At 40.8% G+C, this 16,060-nt stretch overlaps 1 protein-coding gene across 1 annotated transcript in view; it reads left to right on the top strand.

Moving 5' to 3' along the window:
• The window catches only part of LOC115473928 (rho GTPase-activating protein 15-like), a 172,767-nt gene that overhangs the window by 141,709 nt on the left and 14,998 nt on the right, over positions 1 to 16,060 (top strand). The window contains exon 6 of the mRNA XM_030209135.1: positions 11,338 to 11,425. Within this exon, the coding sequence (XP_030064995.1) occupies positions 11,338 to 11,425 (88 nt within the window). The remainder of the gene's footprint in view (positions 1 to 11,337; positions 11,426 to 16,060) is intronic.

Raw genomic sequence — 16,060 nt, 5'->3', positions numbered from 1 at the left:
CAGGTGCCGGTATCGTGGGGAGTAGCATTTTCGTTACCATCAGGGGGAAGTCTTCAGCTGGCAGATCTTAGGATCCCCACTGGCTACCGCTAAACGTGTGCTACTGTTGGGTGAGCCTGAGCCTTAAGTGGGTGGGCCCCTGCCCACCCAGGCCCACCTGTGGCTACGCCACTGCCCAAGTCCAATAGTAATATTATATATTTTATACAGTTCCGACTTGTGGTATTAGAATCTTAAGGAAAAACATTTTTTTTTATTGAGATAAAAGACCTCAGTTTAATGAAATCATGGGGTATTCTCTGGTCCCCACATTCCAATCCTCACTGGTTTCCAAAAAATGTTTTTAAATTTTTAAAGAAGTTTTAATTTTTAAGGTAGCTTCTACTAGTTTCACAGTCAACACTAAAAGTTGTTCTCCTGTTTACATCCTAATTCATCTTACAGTGTGGTAATTTAAGCATTTGCACAGCCATTTCCTGGGGAGCCCTTACCGCCTTACCTCCTAAATAGAAGGCGGTAAGGGCTCCCTTGCTAACCTGGCAGTAATTGGGCAGCGCGTAATGCTGCCTGATTACTGCTGGGTAAGTCCCCAGTGCTAAAAGTATGGAATCATTTTTTTGAGCACCGGAAATGGTGCATGCCATTGCTATACTGTGGCTTGGTAAAAGGGCCCCTTAAAGAGCAGTACCTCATGGGAAGAACATATACGACAGTTAGCAACAATGTACAGAATAGCCACTAACAGTTTCTAAAAAGCATACTGTGAAGCTAAGCATCTTATTTACTAAAAACCTTTCCCTGATATGTAGCTTAATAATCATCAAAAATCTAATAGAGACAGATAATAATACACAAAAGAGTATATGAATACATTTAAAACCATATAAAAAAAATCAAAACTACATCTCAAAACAAAAGTTGCAGTGGAATATTGAAGAGTGGCCTGGTGGTTAGGATGGTGGACTTTGGTCCTGGGGAACTGAGTTTGATTCCCACTTCAGGCACAGGCAGCTCCTTGTGACTCTGGGCAAGTCACTTAACCCTCCATTGCCCCATGTAAGCCGCATTGAGCCTGCCATGAGTGGGAAAGCACAGGGTACAAATGTAACAAAAAAAAAAGAACCTTGATGCCCTGGATTAAAGTTCACTGCAGTAACCACTAGGCTGTCCCTCTGCTCTGCAGGAACGTCTGTGTGGCTATTTTTGTACAAATGCTGCTAAACACACGCCCTTCTCCTTAGTTTTTTGACGTTCATAATTTGGATGTTTTATTTTATAAAATGTTTTTTCATTTTGGACATTCTCATGTATTTTTGAACAGGAAACTACCTGAAGTTTTTCCCGTTCAAAAATGGCTGTGAGATGGATTTTTTTTTTTTTTTGGAAGTTATGGGCAGGACGTTCCAATTATGTCAAGCCAGCCCTCCAATTTTGGGGGTGCCTGGGGTGGACTTAGGGGGGAGGATTCATTCCTCTCTCCTCCCCTCCTATGCGCTAAACATACCTTTGTGGGCGGGGATGCTGAGGCACCACCAACCAAATAAATACAGTGCCCAGGCTGCTTCCCTCCTCCTTGCACTGCTTCCTTCAGGCAGAGGTTACCAGGATTTCTCATGCGCCCCCCCCAATCAAGCCTCTCACTCTTATCACAACACCCCAAAATGCTCTCCTAGATTGATTCCTCCCTTGCCAACCCCTTTCCTTGTAGGAAAGCTCCACCTCTTATAGGCAACGACCCCCCCCCCCCCCCGCCAAATCCCGTCATCACATACTCACATATTTCCTGGAAATCTAGTGTATGTGGCAGGAGTAGACCACTTCTACTCCTGCCCTGGCTCGTTCCTGAGTTCAAAATGGAGGATTTGACCTCTAGCAGTTGTCTCATGCTACTACCTCTAGAGGTCAATTTGCCATAAGCCTGATGCTATTGTCAGATCTACCATTTTGAACCCAGAATGTGTGAGTAAGTAAGCTGGTGGGGGGGGGGGGGGGATGAAGGGGTGGGTTGTGCATTTGGGGGGTGGTTCATTGCCTATGAGTGCAGGGCTCTCATAGGGGAGGAACTTGGCAATGGGGAGTGTTACATTGGAGGATTGTGGTCCAGGGGAGATTAGATGGGTGAATCATTCTGAGGTGTAGGATCTTGGGGAATTGTGATCAGAGTGGGGAGGAACTTCATTAGGTTGTGCTTGATCAGGGTGGGGCAGTGATCGAGGATGTCAGGGGTTAACCTACTATACTGCCAGTAGCAGAAGTGCAACTAAAGGACAAATTATAATAGGGTACCTACAATTAGGTCTCTGGAGAGTGTAAATGGGCCCTATTTTAGTATAACTGAGTGTATATACACTTAACATTTAGGTGTGAGCACCTACACTAGCCATAGTACTGGAGTAAGCGTTAGTGTCTATGCTAAACATTTACAGGTGTAATGGGTCTGCAAGTGTTGGTGCCTATGTTATGGAATTGTCCCTTAACACCACTTCTTGAAGAGGCATTAATTGCAGCTGAGCAATGCAGTTAGCAGTCATGACACCCTATCTCTGCCCATAGAAATGCCCACAACCTACCCCTACCTACGTTAAACACCTAGCATGGGATTTTTTACCGCTTTGATTGGTTTTAACGCACAGTAGCCTTTAGCGTGGGTCTGTACGAATGACTGTCGCATGAACATGAACTAGCTGCTTAAAGCAGCTTAATCAAAGGGCCCCTTAATATTGTCATTAGCTTCTGCCTATCTTCTACAGCAGTGGGTCTATAAGCAAGTGCACCCTAGTCTATAGTGCACCAAGGGTAGTATCTTGAAATGGTAGGTCTGGAAACCTCGCTACTTCTAGTCGTAGCCCTAGTGCTGAAACTATGGGTGAGTACCTTTTTTTTAATGCAAAATATAAAACAAATTTATAATATGATTTTTTCCTTTCCTTTCTATGTCAACGCTAGTGGCAACCTTGTAGAGATTAGGTCTAGGTGTTATACAACTAGGTCATCAGGTGAAGGTACTTAATAAGACTTGGCAGAAGGAATGCCTTCAATTATACCAGTGGAACACAATTATTAATCACCAGCATTATTACAGACTTCTCTATCCAGCAGTGTATATTAATACATGCTCACGATTCTAACCTAGGCATGAGAAGCAGAAGCTGAAAGGGTGTGGGCATTAGTAATGCACATATCGCGTAGATATTGCTTTCTCAATTAAGCATTATAAAAGAGGCCGGTTTTCAGTTCTAAGAGATGAAATAATTGTGATCAGTAGTGATTTTATAGTGTGCTGCCATCTTGTGTGCATTGCATAGAATGCAGGCATCAATTTCTGTGAACAGGGCAGATCACAGCATGCCTTTTTTTCTGGTGGTTATCCTTTAGCATTTAAGTTTAAACAAAAAAAAACAACCCATACACATTCCTATTTATTTCTCTTATTATCTATATAGGTCTTTATGATTTATAATGGCAAGTTTCTATTATAAATATATTTTTTCTTTATCCTTATGTGTTCAGTTATATGTGGCTCACTAACAACTATGTCATAGGTCAGAATTCTGTGTGTTATGTTTACTCTAACTATAATGTGTATTGTTAATGTCTGGATTGTATATTTGAGTTTTTATGTTTCATTAATTATATCTTCTGTTTTGTAAACTGCCTTGATATCTCAGGATCTTTTGGCAGTATAACAAATGCTGAAATAGATTTGTGAACCGCTGAGCGAAAAGGTACCAGAAGTGGGGTTACAAATAAAGACTGTAAAAGTTTGCAGGGGTATATTTGGGCAACTTTCATTTTTGATGTTTAAGTTTTTTATTTTTCAAGTGCGTTTTTATGAAAAACGTACTTAATTTATTGATAAATGTTTCTTAATTTTTTAAAGATGTATTTAGTCCATACCTGAGGCTGAAAGTTTACAGGATTATGCAGTTGATATCTCTCTATCTTGAAGTATAAATAAGTCACATACCCACTTTTGGTACTTTTCATTCAGTGGGTCACATTTTAAAAAAGTTAATTAGGAGTGTTGTAATCTGTCTTTCTATATCTTCCAATTTTCAGTTAATGGGTGGTACCTTGATATCTGCCATGCTTTGATTTTTTTTCTAGTTACATTAAATGAATGGTCTGGATTTACTGCCCTCCTCTTGAAAGCTGTATGTTATTGCTTTATCATGAAAAATAGTAGCACACTTTATTGTTGAACAAGGAGGAAAAATGGCATACTACTGTGGCAAATAATGACTTGTAAAACCGGACTACAACTGCTAGTCAAGATGCTCACAGTGTAAAAGTAATCATCGGTCAAAAAAGTCTTCTGTAGAACACAAGTTTACACTTCAAAAAATATCTTGACATTGAAAAACAATGTAGAGTTCACAAAAAAAACATAAATCATTCATAATAAAGTTCAAAATAAATCCACAAAACCAGAGCACTGATCTCAAAACGATATATATAACAATTCAGTCATTTAGCTCACGGTAAGTATATTGTCTCTGTATTAATTTTGGTACTGTTTCACGGTAGTTCTGTTAATAGGTTTCAACTTACTGTTTTCAAGTTTATCTTTTATTTTATTTATTTGTTACATATGTATCCCACATTTTCCCACCTATTTTCAGGCTCAATGTGGCTTACATAGTACCGTAAAGGCGTTCGCCAAGTCCAGTAGAGAAACAAATACAAGGTGATGTTGTGGTCGAATAATGTTCATGAGTTTCAGACACAATAGGGATGGAAGAGAGGAAGAGTTATGAAGTGTCCATTACGGGCTTTGGTTTTGCTGTGTTGCAGAGTTCAGGCATCTTGGCCTGTTTCAACTTTTATGGACATTCATTAATTTTGACATTTTCATAGCAAGAGATTCTTCCCATTTGAATGCAAATCTCACCTCCTCCCACCCTAAAAATATAATTTTAAAAAGAGCCATCACTAAAGTAGTGTCATATAACACACAGGAGTAAGAGTGCTGAGACAAGTGGCATACTGAATAAAAATACCTCATTTATTTAGAAATAGAACGATTTATTAAGCAGAGGTCTAAAGTATTCTGGTAGAAGACTTGGCCTTGTGTCTTTTTTGTCATTTTCCTTCTGGTTTTAAGCATTTAAGTTGTTTTGTAGTTTTGAGCACATATAGTAAATGGCTTTGTCCAAAACTTACACTGAATTTTGCACACTTAGTAAGAGTCTTAGCTCTAAATCTGTTGAGAGAAAAAAAATATGTGTAGTCAAGTAAAAGAGAATAAAATCACTTTACATTTTGTAGAAAATTAGAACCAACTTGTCATTCTTCTAATTTTTCCAGATCTCTTCTCATGGTTTCTACTTCCTATGGGGTATCCACTCTATTGGCTATCTTTGTGTCATCCGCAAAAAGGCAAACTTTTCCTTCTAACCCTTCAGCAAAATGTCTCTCGCAAATATATTAAACAGAATCAGTCCCAGCACCAACCCCTGAGGCACTCCATTGCTCACCTTCCTTTCTTCCGAGTAGATTCCATTTCTCACCACCCTCTGCCGCTTGTCGGTCAACCAGTTTCCAATCAAGTTCAGCCCTCTCAACTTATTCATGAGTCTTTTGTCACAGTTGTGGCCGTGCCCTTATGTTCAAACCTACTGTTTCTCTATATCTACTCTGTGACCTCTTCAGTCTGCCTTTTTTCCTGTTGTTGTTCTTCCTGTTAGCCAAGCCTCGCTTTGGTCTCCCTGCTTCTGCTTCATTTCCTACTTGTGACATCATCAGCCTACTCCTTTATAAGGACCCAGGGAGCTTTCCTGCGAGCCTTTGCAACAGATCTATTTTCCTTTTTCTTGTTGTACTGTTGTTTGATTCTGAGGGAACTGGTCTTCTTGTTAAGCTGTGTCTCTGTGGCACAGCCCTGAGCCCTGTGTGAGTGGTTTTGGTTTGAATCTGTATGAATTACTTTCCTGTTAGGTTTGCTCTCAAGCAAAGCCCTCTTTTGTTTATCTGTGTGTGTTGTTCTGCTTTAAACCTGTATGGATTACTAGCCTGTAAACTTTACTTCCAAGCAAAGCCCTCTTCTGTTTTTCTGTGTGTGGTTCTGGTTTCAACCTGGATAGATTCCTTCCTTGTTATCTATGCTCTCCAGCATAAACCTGTTCTGTTTCCTTGTGTGGTTTCCCTTGTTACCTTTCACTGTTCAGAGAGCTGGTTGTTGCCAGCCCAGCTGCTTTCCTTGATTACTTTGCTTCCCTAGCCTAGCTGCTTTCTTTGATTACCTTGTCTCCTTACAGCTGGGTGTGCTCTGCCTGCCTTTCCTTTCCCTTCCTGGCTGAGTTCTGGTAAGAACATTGTTTGTTTTTCCCTTTGTTTGCTTTAAACCTTTGACGGCAGTGTAAACCCTGCTTCTTTCTGATGTGTATTAAAAGCAGGCCTTCCCTTTAAACTGCTTTAACTCTTTGCTGTGTTTGTCTCCTGATTCTTGTGAGCATTGCTCCTTATTTGATCTGTGTATGTAAAGGCAGCTTTCCCTGTTTGCTTACTTTTCCCTTTGTCTCTAGTGTCTGTTATTTGACTCTGTGGCACAACCTTGTGTATTCCTGTAAGTGTCTTCCCTTTACCCTTGTGTGTTGTGTGGTCAGCTTTGTGTATTTTTATGAGTGGTTTCCCTTTTCCCTGAGTGCTGTATGGTACAGCTTAGAGTGTATTCCTATAGTTTGCTCCCCTTTACCCTTGAGTGCTGCGTGGCCAGCCTTGTGTAGTTTTATGAGTGGTTTCCCTTTTTTCCTTGAGAGCCTAGTGGCACACTCTTGAGTATTCCTTTGAGTGGCTTCCCTTTTCCCTGAGTGCTGTATGGTACAGCTTAGAGTGTTCCCTCATGAGTGGCTTCCCTTATCCTTGAGTTCTGTATGGCATAGCTCTGAGTGTTCCTCTGTGTGGCCTTGTCTTGAGTTTCCTGTGTGCTTTCTGTTTGAGTTCTCTTTGTGAAGTTTCTGGTTGTGTTTGAGTGGATTGCTTTTTCATTTAGCTGTGACAACTAGTGCAGCCTTGAGTGGTTTCGGTGTGGCATGAGTGGGCCGTTCTTCCGTTTAGCTGTGTCTACTAGCACAGTCCTGTGCATCCTCTCTGTTTGAGTGGGTGGTTCTTCTGTTTGCTGTGACTACTAGCTCAGCCTTGAGCTGTCTCTCTGAGTGGTACGAGTGGACAGCTCTTCCATTTAGCTGTGACTACTAGCTCAACCTTCAGCTACCTCTCTGTGTGATTTCTGTTTGACTTGGTTAGGATTATTCATTTATAGCTGTGGATCTAGTACAGCCCTGAGTGTCCTCTCTGTTTGGTTCTGTTTGTGCTTGAGTGGGTGGTTCTTCTGTTTAACTGGAACTACTAGCCCAGCCCTGTGCAACCTCTCTGTGTGATGTCTGTTTGACTTGGTTAGGACTATTCATGTATAGCTAGGGTTCTAAGCCCAGTTCTGTGCTGCCTTCCTGTGTGGTTTTTTTTTTTAAATCTTTTATTTGTGGTTTCTACCATGTGAGTCTAAGTCTTTTCCCCTTCAGTTTCTTTGTGCCTGTGTGTAGAGTCTTTTAACCCCTTGTTTGTGGCTCTGTTTAGTGCAGTGTGTGTGCACTGCTTGAGTAGTAGTTGCTCAAGAGATTCCGTTCTGTTTCTTTTCCTTTCCCTCTGGTATGATTTGGTTCCAGTTCGGCCGTGAGGCCCGTATGCTTGGACTGTGTATGAGTGGGTTCCAGATTGGACGTGAGGCCCTCCTGAGTGGTCTATCTCCTTTTTCTGGTGGTGCTTGTTGCTTGTCTTGAGTGTGCTGTCTATTTGCCATGTCTGGTATCCTGTTTGTATTCAGTGCCTGGTTCGCCTCTGCTCTGCGCCTCCCCAGAGACTTGTCTGCTGCAGCCTGGCTGCAGCCCAAGGGCTCACCATCCCGGGTTCCATGACATCTTCTATGAAGGACCGTATCAAAGGCTTTGCTGAAATCCAAATAGATTACATCTATCGTATGTCCTTTATCCAATTCAGATTTGTTTGGCAGGATTTTCCTTTGGTAAAGCCATGTTGCCTTGAATCCTGTAACCCGTTGGCTTCTAGAAAGTTAACTATATTTTCCTTCAGCAGCAGCTCCATTATTTTTTCTACCACTGTTGTGAGGCTTACCGGCCTGTAGTTTCCCACTTCTTCTCTGTCTCTGCTTTCATGAATAGGGACCACATCAGCTCATCTCCAGTCCCACAGAACCTCTCCTGTCTCTAAAGATCTATTAAATAAATCCATAAGAGATCCTGCCAGGATTTTCTGAGCTCCTTCAGTATCCTAGGATGTATCCCATCCTGCCCCATAGCTTTCTCCACTTTCAGATTTTCAAGCTGTTTCTAAATTCTTTCTTCTGTGAACTGTGCAATATCCACCCCATTCCCAGATATACCCTTGGCAGCCGACTGTGGTCCTTCTCCAGGATTTTCTTTCATGAACACCGAAGAGCAGTATTTGTTTAGCACGTTCTCTTTATCCTCATCACTCTCCACATAGTCATTCTTAGTATCTTTGTCTTACAGTTCCATTCATATCTTTTCTCTTTTCTCCAGAAAAATCGTCTTGTCACCTCTTTTTACATCTTTAGCCAGTTTTTTCTCTGCCTGTGCTTTTGCTATCCATATTTCCCTCTTCGCTTTTTTGAGTTTAACCTGGTAATCTTTACCGTGATCCTATTGTTGCCTTCTTCTGTATTTCTGGAAAAAAGCTTCTTTTGCCCTTATTTTTTCAGCCACTTGTTTGGAGAACCATATAGGCTTCCTGTTTCTCTTGGTTTTACTTTCCTTGTGTAAAGATCAGTTGCCATATTTAAAGCAACTTTCAGCTTGGACCACTGTGCTTCCACTTCAGCTATGCCTACCCATGCCATCAGCTGCTACTTCAGGTATTCTCCCATTTTACAGTACATCTGAAATCCAGTACTTTTATGTTTTCTACGTCTGCACTCTGGTTTTGCTGTTATATCAAACCATATGATGTGATGTGATGTGATGATCACTATTGCTTTGGTGGGCACCCACCCGGACATTGGAAACACTTCCTCCATTTGTGAGCACTGGATCCAGAGTTGACCCTTCCCTCGTGGGTTCTGTCACCATTTGTCTGAGCAAGGCACTTTGACTGACATCCACGATCTCTCTACTTCTCTCCAATTCTGCCAACAGGATGTTCCAATCCACATCAGGCAAGTTGAAATCTCCCAGCAATAGCACCTCCCCTTTCATACCAAGCTTAAGGATATCTTCTATCAGATCCTTGTCCAGAATCTCCATTTGTGCTAGAGCTCTGTAGATAACACCTATGTAGATACAGGTTCCTTCTTTTCTTTCCAGGACAATCCATATAGCTTCTTCCTTTCCTCAGGTTCCCTGCATTTCAGCTACTCTGATATTGTTTTTCACATACAGCAACACTCCTCCACCTCTTTGGCCCTCCCTATCCTCCCTAAAAGAATTATAGCCTGGTATGGTTGCATCCCATTCATGGGAATCATGTCTCAGTAATAGCAACAATATCCAAGTTTTCCTCAAACATCAGGGCTTGTAAATCTTGAACTTTTTTTACTTAGACTATGAGCATTTCTGCTCATTGCTTTTCATATAGTAAACATGACCTTTCCCTTTGCCATCATGTTTTTTTTTTCTAGGGGTGACCTTCTGAATTCCCTTGTTTCCTTTTGTCACCCCCACCCTCTAGTTTAAATGTCTGGAAACATACTGTCTGAATTTGTCCCCAAGGATCCTTTCTCCTGTCACAGAAAGATGTAGCCCATCATTACAGTACAGCCTGCAAATACCACATATAAATCTCTAGAATTTAGGCATTAACGCTTAAACCACCTCTATGGCTGGCATAAGGGCTGGCGAATAACTGCTAAATGTGTATTTACGCAGTTAGACTAGTATTTTATAAAGGAAGTAGATGACTATGTTCCTTTATAGAATAGGTTCCTACAGGGTGACAGCTAGATACCTAATTATAGGTGGCCTGTTATAAAATTCCCTTCTTATAGTACATGCACACATGTACCCTTTCTTCAAGCAAGTGTAAATTTGTGGGATAGAATCTGTGCATTACAAAGGGTCATTGTAGGAACCTATGTTATAAAAGCACACAGACATTTTTAAAACAGCTTAGTTTCATATTATGTGGAATTCTCCTCTTGTCAGTAAAATCAAGATATTACAAAAAAAACCCATACAATACACCCCTCACTGTTATCAACAGTATAAAGATAATCAGAAGACTGACAACAGACAGTGATAAGCTAATATCCATGCCCTTCATTCTTCATGGATTCATTTTATAACACACTCTAATGTGAAATAAATCCTTCTCAATTAAAAAAATATATAAAAATTTGCATACACTGACTTTTAAATGAAACTCCAATAATGAACAACCAAACATCAGGAGACCTGGAATCCCACATGATACCATGTTTCACCCTAGCTGCATCAGGGATATATGCTCTTACAAATGTCATAATCTTGGTGTTAATCTGGCAAACTCATAGAATTTACATATAACATTGCAGGCATGATACAACTGTGTTCAGATGATACATGTAGTTGTAGTGGTGGGTTAACTTGAATAGATTGTAAGCTCTGTCGAACAGGGACTATCTTATATGTGTTCTATATATGGCACCGAAAAAAGCGCTATTCTATAAGCCATGCTTGAGGTTAGGAACATTGTATAGAATAGTGCTTATATGCAGGAATCACGCCAACTGAAATGTGGTGCAAATATATGCGCCTAAATTAGGTGCAGATCCCCCTTATGCTATAACAACATGCATTAATTTTAGGAACATCCCTGTTCCGTCCATGCCCTTCCCATTTCCGTGCCCCCTTTTTCACATCACATGTAAATTTTAAACGTAGATCCTGTACCTAAATTTACACCTTTAAATGCCAATTGAATCTAATTAGTGCCAATAATTCCTTATTAAAAGCCAGTTATTGGTGCTACTTAGCTTATTCAATTAAAATGTTTTGGTGACTTTAATAGAATTAGGGAATTAGTTAGTGTACAGCTTATGTCTAGTAGCGCTGTAGAAATAAGTAGTAGTAGTAGTAATAAATGTAACTCCTTAAATTCCCAGTGGTAATTTTCATAATGGAGGTAAGTGCATGCTTTCATTTTGAAAATTTGATAATAACGTCTACATGCACCCAGTTATGAAATTACCCTGACATCCTCCTCTTGATGCACTTTGATACAGAATACTGCCTCAGAATCGTTAACACACACTCATTTTATCTATTTGAAAACTAGTGCTGGAATTTTATTTTAAGTTAACTCAATCATTTGATCTTCTCTTTGAAGGAAAAACTGGTCTAATGCCTGGATTATCCTTTCTGGTCAAAAACTAGAATTCCATAAAGAATCCAAACAGCAAGCCCTGTCTAACTTGGTAAGCATTTAGATTTCTTTTGATGTAATCTAAGCAAGGAGAGGTATTTGAGCACAAAGATTCTCTTTACCAAAAAAGAAAATCACATTGAGTTATTTGCATTCTAGAACAGATGCAAGACAATTACTTGTTAAACCTTTAATCAGATACTGCAAAGGGGAATAATACTTCAACTTAACACGTCCTTCTTAAGAGGTGCATTTTAAGAATAATTACCAACAGAAGACAGAGTGTTAATGTGAAAATATTGTAACTCTGTAAAGTGGTGTTTAATCTTTGTATAATGTGACTCCTACCATACCCAGCTAACCTCCTTGAATATTTCTTTTGATTCTATCTAATGCTGCTAATGCAATTTCTGTAGCCTGCAGTTACTACAAATTTCACTTTGTACCTCTTTATTGTGCCTTGAGGAGAAGTCACTGATCTTAGTCTTCAGAGATGTGACAGTTAAGTTGCACAAACAATAATGGCATTCATCCTTAAAGCACTAGTTACAATGCAGTTAAAGTCTAGACATGAGAATGTTATCATAGAGGAAAAGTCAATGAGACAGTAGCACTCAGAGGCGTAGCTAGATGGGGATGCAAGGGGAGCAGCTGCTGCCTCAAACAGATTTTGAATGAAATGGTGCCTATGCAGATCAGCACATCAGGCTTACACTGGCGCCTATGTTTACAAAAGATCTGCTTCCTCTGACATCAAAACCTGGCTATGCTTCTGGTAGCACTATGGATATAAAAGAGATGTAGTTGACAGAACCCTACTGTGAAGAGTTTCCAAGGCCTGATCAAATCTGCCATGCCATATTGAAGTGATGAGTGGCCAGGAAACTGCTCTCTTGAGCAGGAGTCATAAATAATAAACTATTTTTGATATGGCAGGTGATGAGTCTTTTGGTGCTCAATGTTTTGATCAGTCTTGTTTTACATCCTAGAAGTCCCCCCCACCCCCCACAATGAAATCAAATCAACTTATAATGGAAAGAACATTAATAAAAAGGCATCCAGGAAAACAAAAACGGCTTTTTCTTAGCCCTGTGAATTATTAGTTTTGTTATGCAATATCTGGGACACTGAGGTAATCAGACACAGTAATCTGATCAGGTTTTCAGGATATCCACAATGAATATATATGAGATGCATTTGCATGCAGGGGATCTTTTACTAAGATGCACTAGGAAATGGGTTTAATGCACGCTAAAATGGGACTTTCCTCTGTATGAAGCCCATTTCTAGTATGTCCCTAAAATAGGGGGGTTTTTGTTGTTTTTTTGCAGTCCCATGCTAAATTTTCCATTACTGCTTGGGACTTGCAAAAAAAAAAAAAATGCAAGAGCATTTACTGCCTCATATTTAGGGAATTCTAAGTGCTCCCCCATTAACTCAATGTTAGCCAATTAGCGCGTGCTAATATGAATGCGCTAGTTGGTTAACACTTCCAAGTCCATTCTCTGCCTATGACACGCTGCCTTTAAAAATATATATATAAAAAAAAATAGTTAAAGCACCCTTTATGATATCCTGATTTTCAGGGAAAGGGGATGGAATTTGATATACTGCCTTTCTGTGGTTACAATTAAAATTGCATATTACACACAAGTACTTATCTTGTTCCTGGGGAAATGGAGGGTTAAGGGGATCTTTTACAAAGGTGCACTAGCGTTTTTAGTGAGCACTAAACGCTAGAGACACCCATATTCCTATGTACATTTAGCACGTGCTTATTAGTGCGCCTTTGTAAAAGGACTCCTAAGTGACTTGCCCAGAGTCTTGATAAGTTGCCGTGGGAATTGAACCCAGTTCCTCTGGTTCTTAGGCCACTGCATTAACTATCAGGCTACTTCTACACATTAAGCACACATTGGGCTAATTTCTGTATATAGCACCTGAAAATTCAACATGGAAAAAAATATGCACAAAGTTTATATAATAGGGTTAAATTTCCATGTGGTATATAGAATAGATCGAACACCTCTCCACGTGACCAAATTTAGTTGTAGCCATTTACACCACATTTTACATTGGCGTAAATCCTGATGCTTACATTAGGCACAGAGCGAGTATATTCTATAACACATAGATTTTAGAAATGCTCACAATCACCTATGGCCATGCCCCCTTTCAACTATGCAACTTAGAATTTACGCGCACCATGTTACAGAATACAGTTAGTGAGTTCTGCATGTAAATCTTAAATAATGCCAATTAGTGCTGATAATTGCTTGTTAACATCCAATTGACAGCACTGATTACCTAGTTAACCAATTAAGTTGCTTGCATTGATATAGACTATGCTTCGATTTCCGTGAAGAAATTAAGGCCCTATATATATAGAATCTGGCAGATTAGGACTAAATTCCCTTTAAGCAAATACATCTGGATATCTTGAAAACTCAATCAGTGGTGTACTGAGAGGGGAACAGGAGGCACTAGTCTGAGGGTGGATGCTGGAGACTCAGAGAAATACAAAGGAGATGATCAACATTGGCCCAGTAGATCCATTTATATTTAAACCCTGCCCCTCCCTGCCTGCCCTTTTGTCATCACCCCTTCAGCTTCTGCTCCTGTGATAGCAAATGTGGCAGAGGTAGCAATAAAGATAGGAAACCAGCACCACAAAGCCTTTGAAGTCCTGCACTCTCAAAGACTCTGCCACATCATGCCCCCTATGATACATACTTACTGTGTCTGTGGGGGCAGGACATGGAAGGGCCTTTGTGAACGCAGGAGCTAAAAGGATCCATAGTACTTGTTTCCAGATCAGAGCCTGACTATTTGGAGGGAGGACTCACACAAATAGGGTGGAGCTGCAGGAAGGCAAAGGTAGGAGGGGGAGGGAGAAGTGGGGAGGGGAAAAGATAGGGACCAATGAGATGAGAAGATGACCCAGGGAACCAAGGGGAAGGATAGGAGATTTTGAAAGTGGTACAGCGCCCAGTGTCAGATGCAGCGCGGGGAAGGAGAGAGAGGACAAACCTCACTGTGGGAAGGTAGCCAGAGGTTGCAAGGTGCAGAGGGGACCATTTGACCAGGTAGCGATGCTAAGGATATCCCTTTGAATAGGGGTATCTACTGGCAGGGCAATGGAGGGTGGCCACCTGTCTTCTATGGATGGGGGGTCCAGATTGCCCAAGCACAACTACGAGGCCTAGATTAACTTGCTAAACACACTCTCCCAACTTTGACGGTCGGGGAGAGAACGCAGCAGGCAAAATGGAACTGGGTGAACTTCACATAGCAGCTCGGTTAAAGAGACCTACAATGGAAAGGTAACTCGCTTTAATGGTGGTACTGGCATAATACCAGTAGCATAAGAAAAGCGGACATTAACATGGGCATTGGAGCAGGGAATAAGAAGAGGAATAATCGTAGTCATGAGGGGAGAAAGAGAGGAGAAGGGAGCTGGAGGCTTGATGTTGCTACGGTTTGGGGCTGACACGAGCCAAGGATGAGAGAAGGTGGCTAATACTGGCAGATGCTAGGAATAGGAAGGAGTGAGAGAAGAGGGCTGATTTGAGAAAAGGGTAGGAAGCTAAGATTGGGAGTACGGAGGATGACGGATAATGCACAAGCTACAGATTAGAGAAGGGGCAAAAAATAAGAACTAAAATCAATACAAATGTAAAACTTCCTAAATTTTAACAGACTGAAAACAGAATGAACTTTCTGAAAATCATTTTACTCTTAGACCTGAAACTGATAGGAAACAGATAAGACCTCGATTCAGTGTGTGGCGCTCGCTCAATCTACCGGAGGAATCCCTAAAGCAAAAATAGAACTTTTTAGAAGATTGACCAGATAGTATTTTATAAACTAAACAAGATGCTTTAAAAATGATTTAGGCCTCCCCAGGCAACCAGTGAAGCTGGATTAAAAACGGGATGCATGATCAAATTTCTTCAGTTTAAAAATTAATCAAGCTGCAGTGTTTTACATCTGCTTTGTGACATGATTGCAGTTGTATAAGATGAGTACAAGTCACTATTCCTCCATCATTGACCTCTACTTGACATAACATCATGTGATTATATTTTGTATGTGAAGCATATAATGCTAAGTTGAAGATTTGTGAATATTAAGCTGTAATCTAAATTTGCTATTAGATTCAGGGCCTGATGCACAAAGGCAGCTGTAAAATACAGCTGTCTCAGTAAAATTTAGCGAGTCACAAACAGCGAATGATGCACAAAGGAGATTGCATGCAAATGAGCTGCACGGATCCCCCTGTGTGCATCGGTCGCTGTTTGCAACTCCGAGCTGTCAAATGCCAGGAATTTGTTACTTGGGGGGTGTGGGTGGTCAGGGTCAGAGTCCACTGGATCACCAGGGAATTTAAATGATTCAGGGAGGGTCGCTGGGAAAGGGGGGGGGGTTGGGAATGGAGAGGTAGGGGGCAAAAGCAGGCAGCCTTTGCATCTGCCTGTTTGTGTTTCCTTCCTCTTCCGACAGCTCCAGAATGGCTATAATATTAGCTTGTTAGAGTTTAGGCGCTCTGAAGCTGTGCATTGCCCGGAATGCTGATTAGAATACTAATGAGCTCATTGTAATACATTTTCATAGGGTTCGCGGTGGCTGCTAATGGAACACATTAGAGCTACAGAAAACCCCACTGTGCATTACAAGTTAAATAACA

Source organism: Microcaecilia unicolor, chromosome 7 (genome assembly GCF_901765095.1).
Source record: "Microcaecilia unicolor chromosome 7, aMicUni1.1, whole genome shotgun sequence".
Lineage (NCBI taxonomy): Eukaryota > Metazoa > Chordata > Amphibia > Gymnophiona > Siphonopidae > Microcaecilia > Microcaecilia unicolor.
The sequence above is the reverse complement of the archived record's forward strand: the minus strand, read 5'-3'. Positions and strand labels throughout refer to the sequence as shown.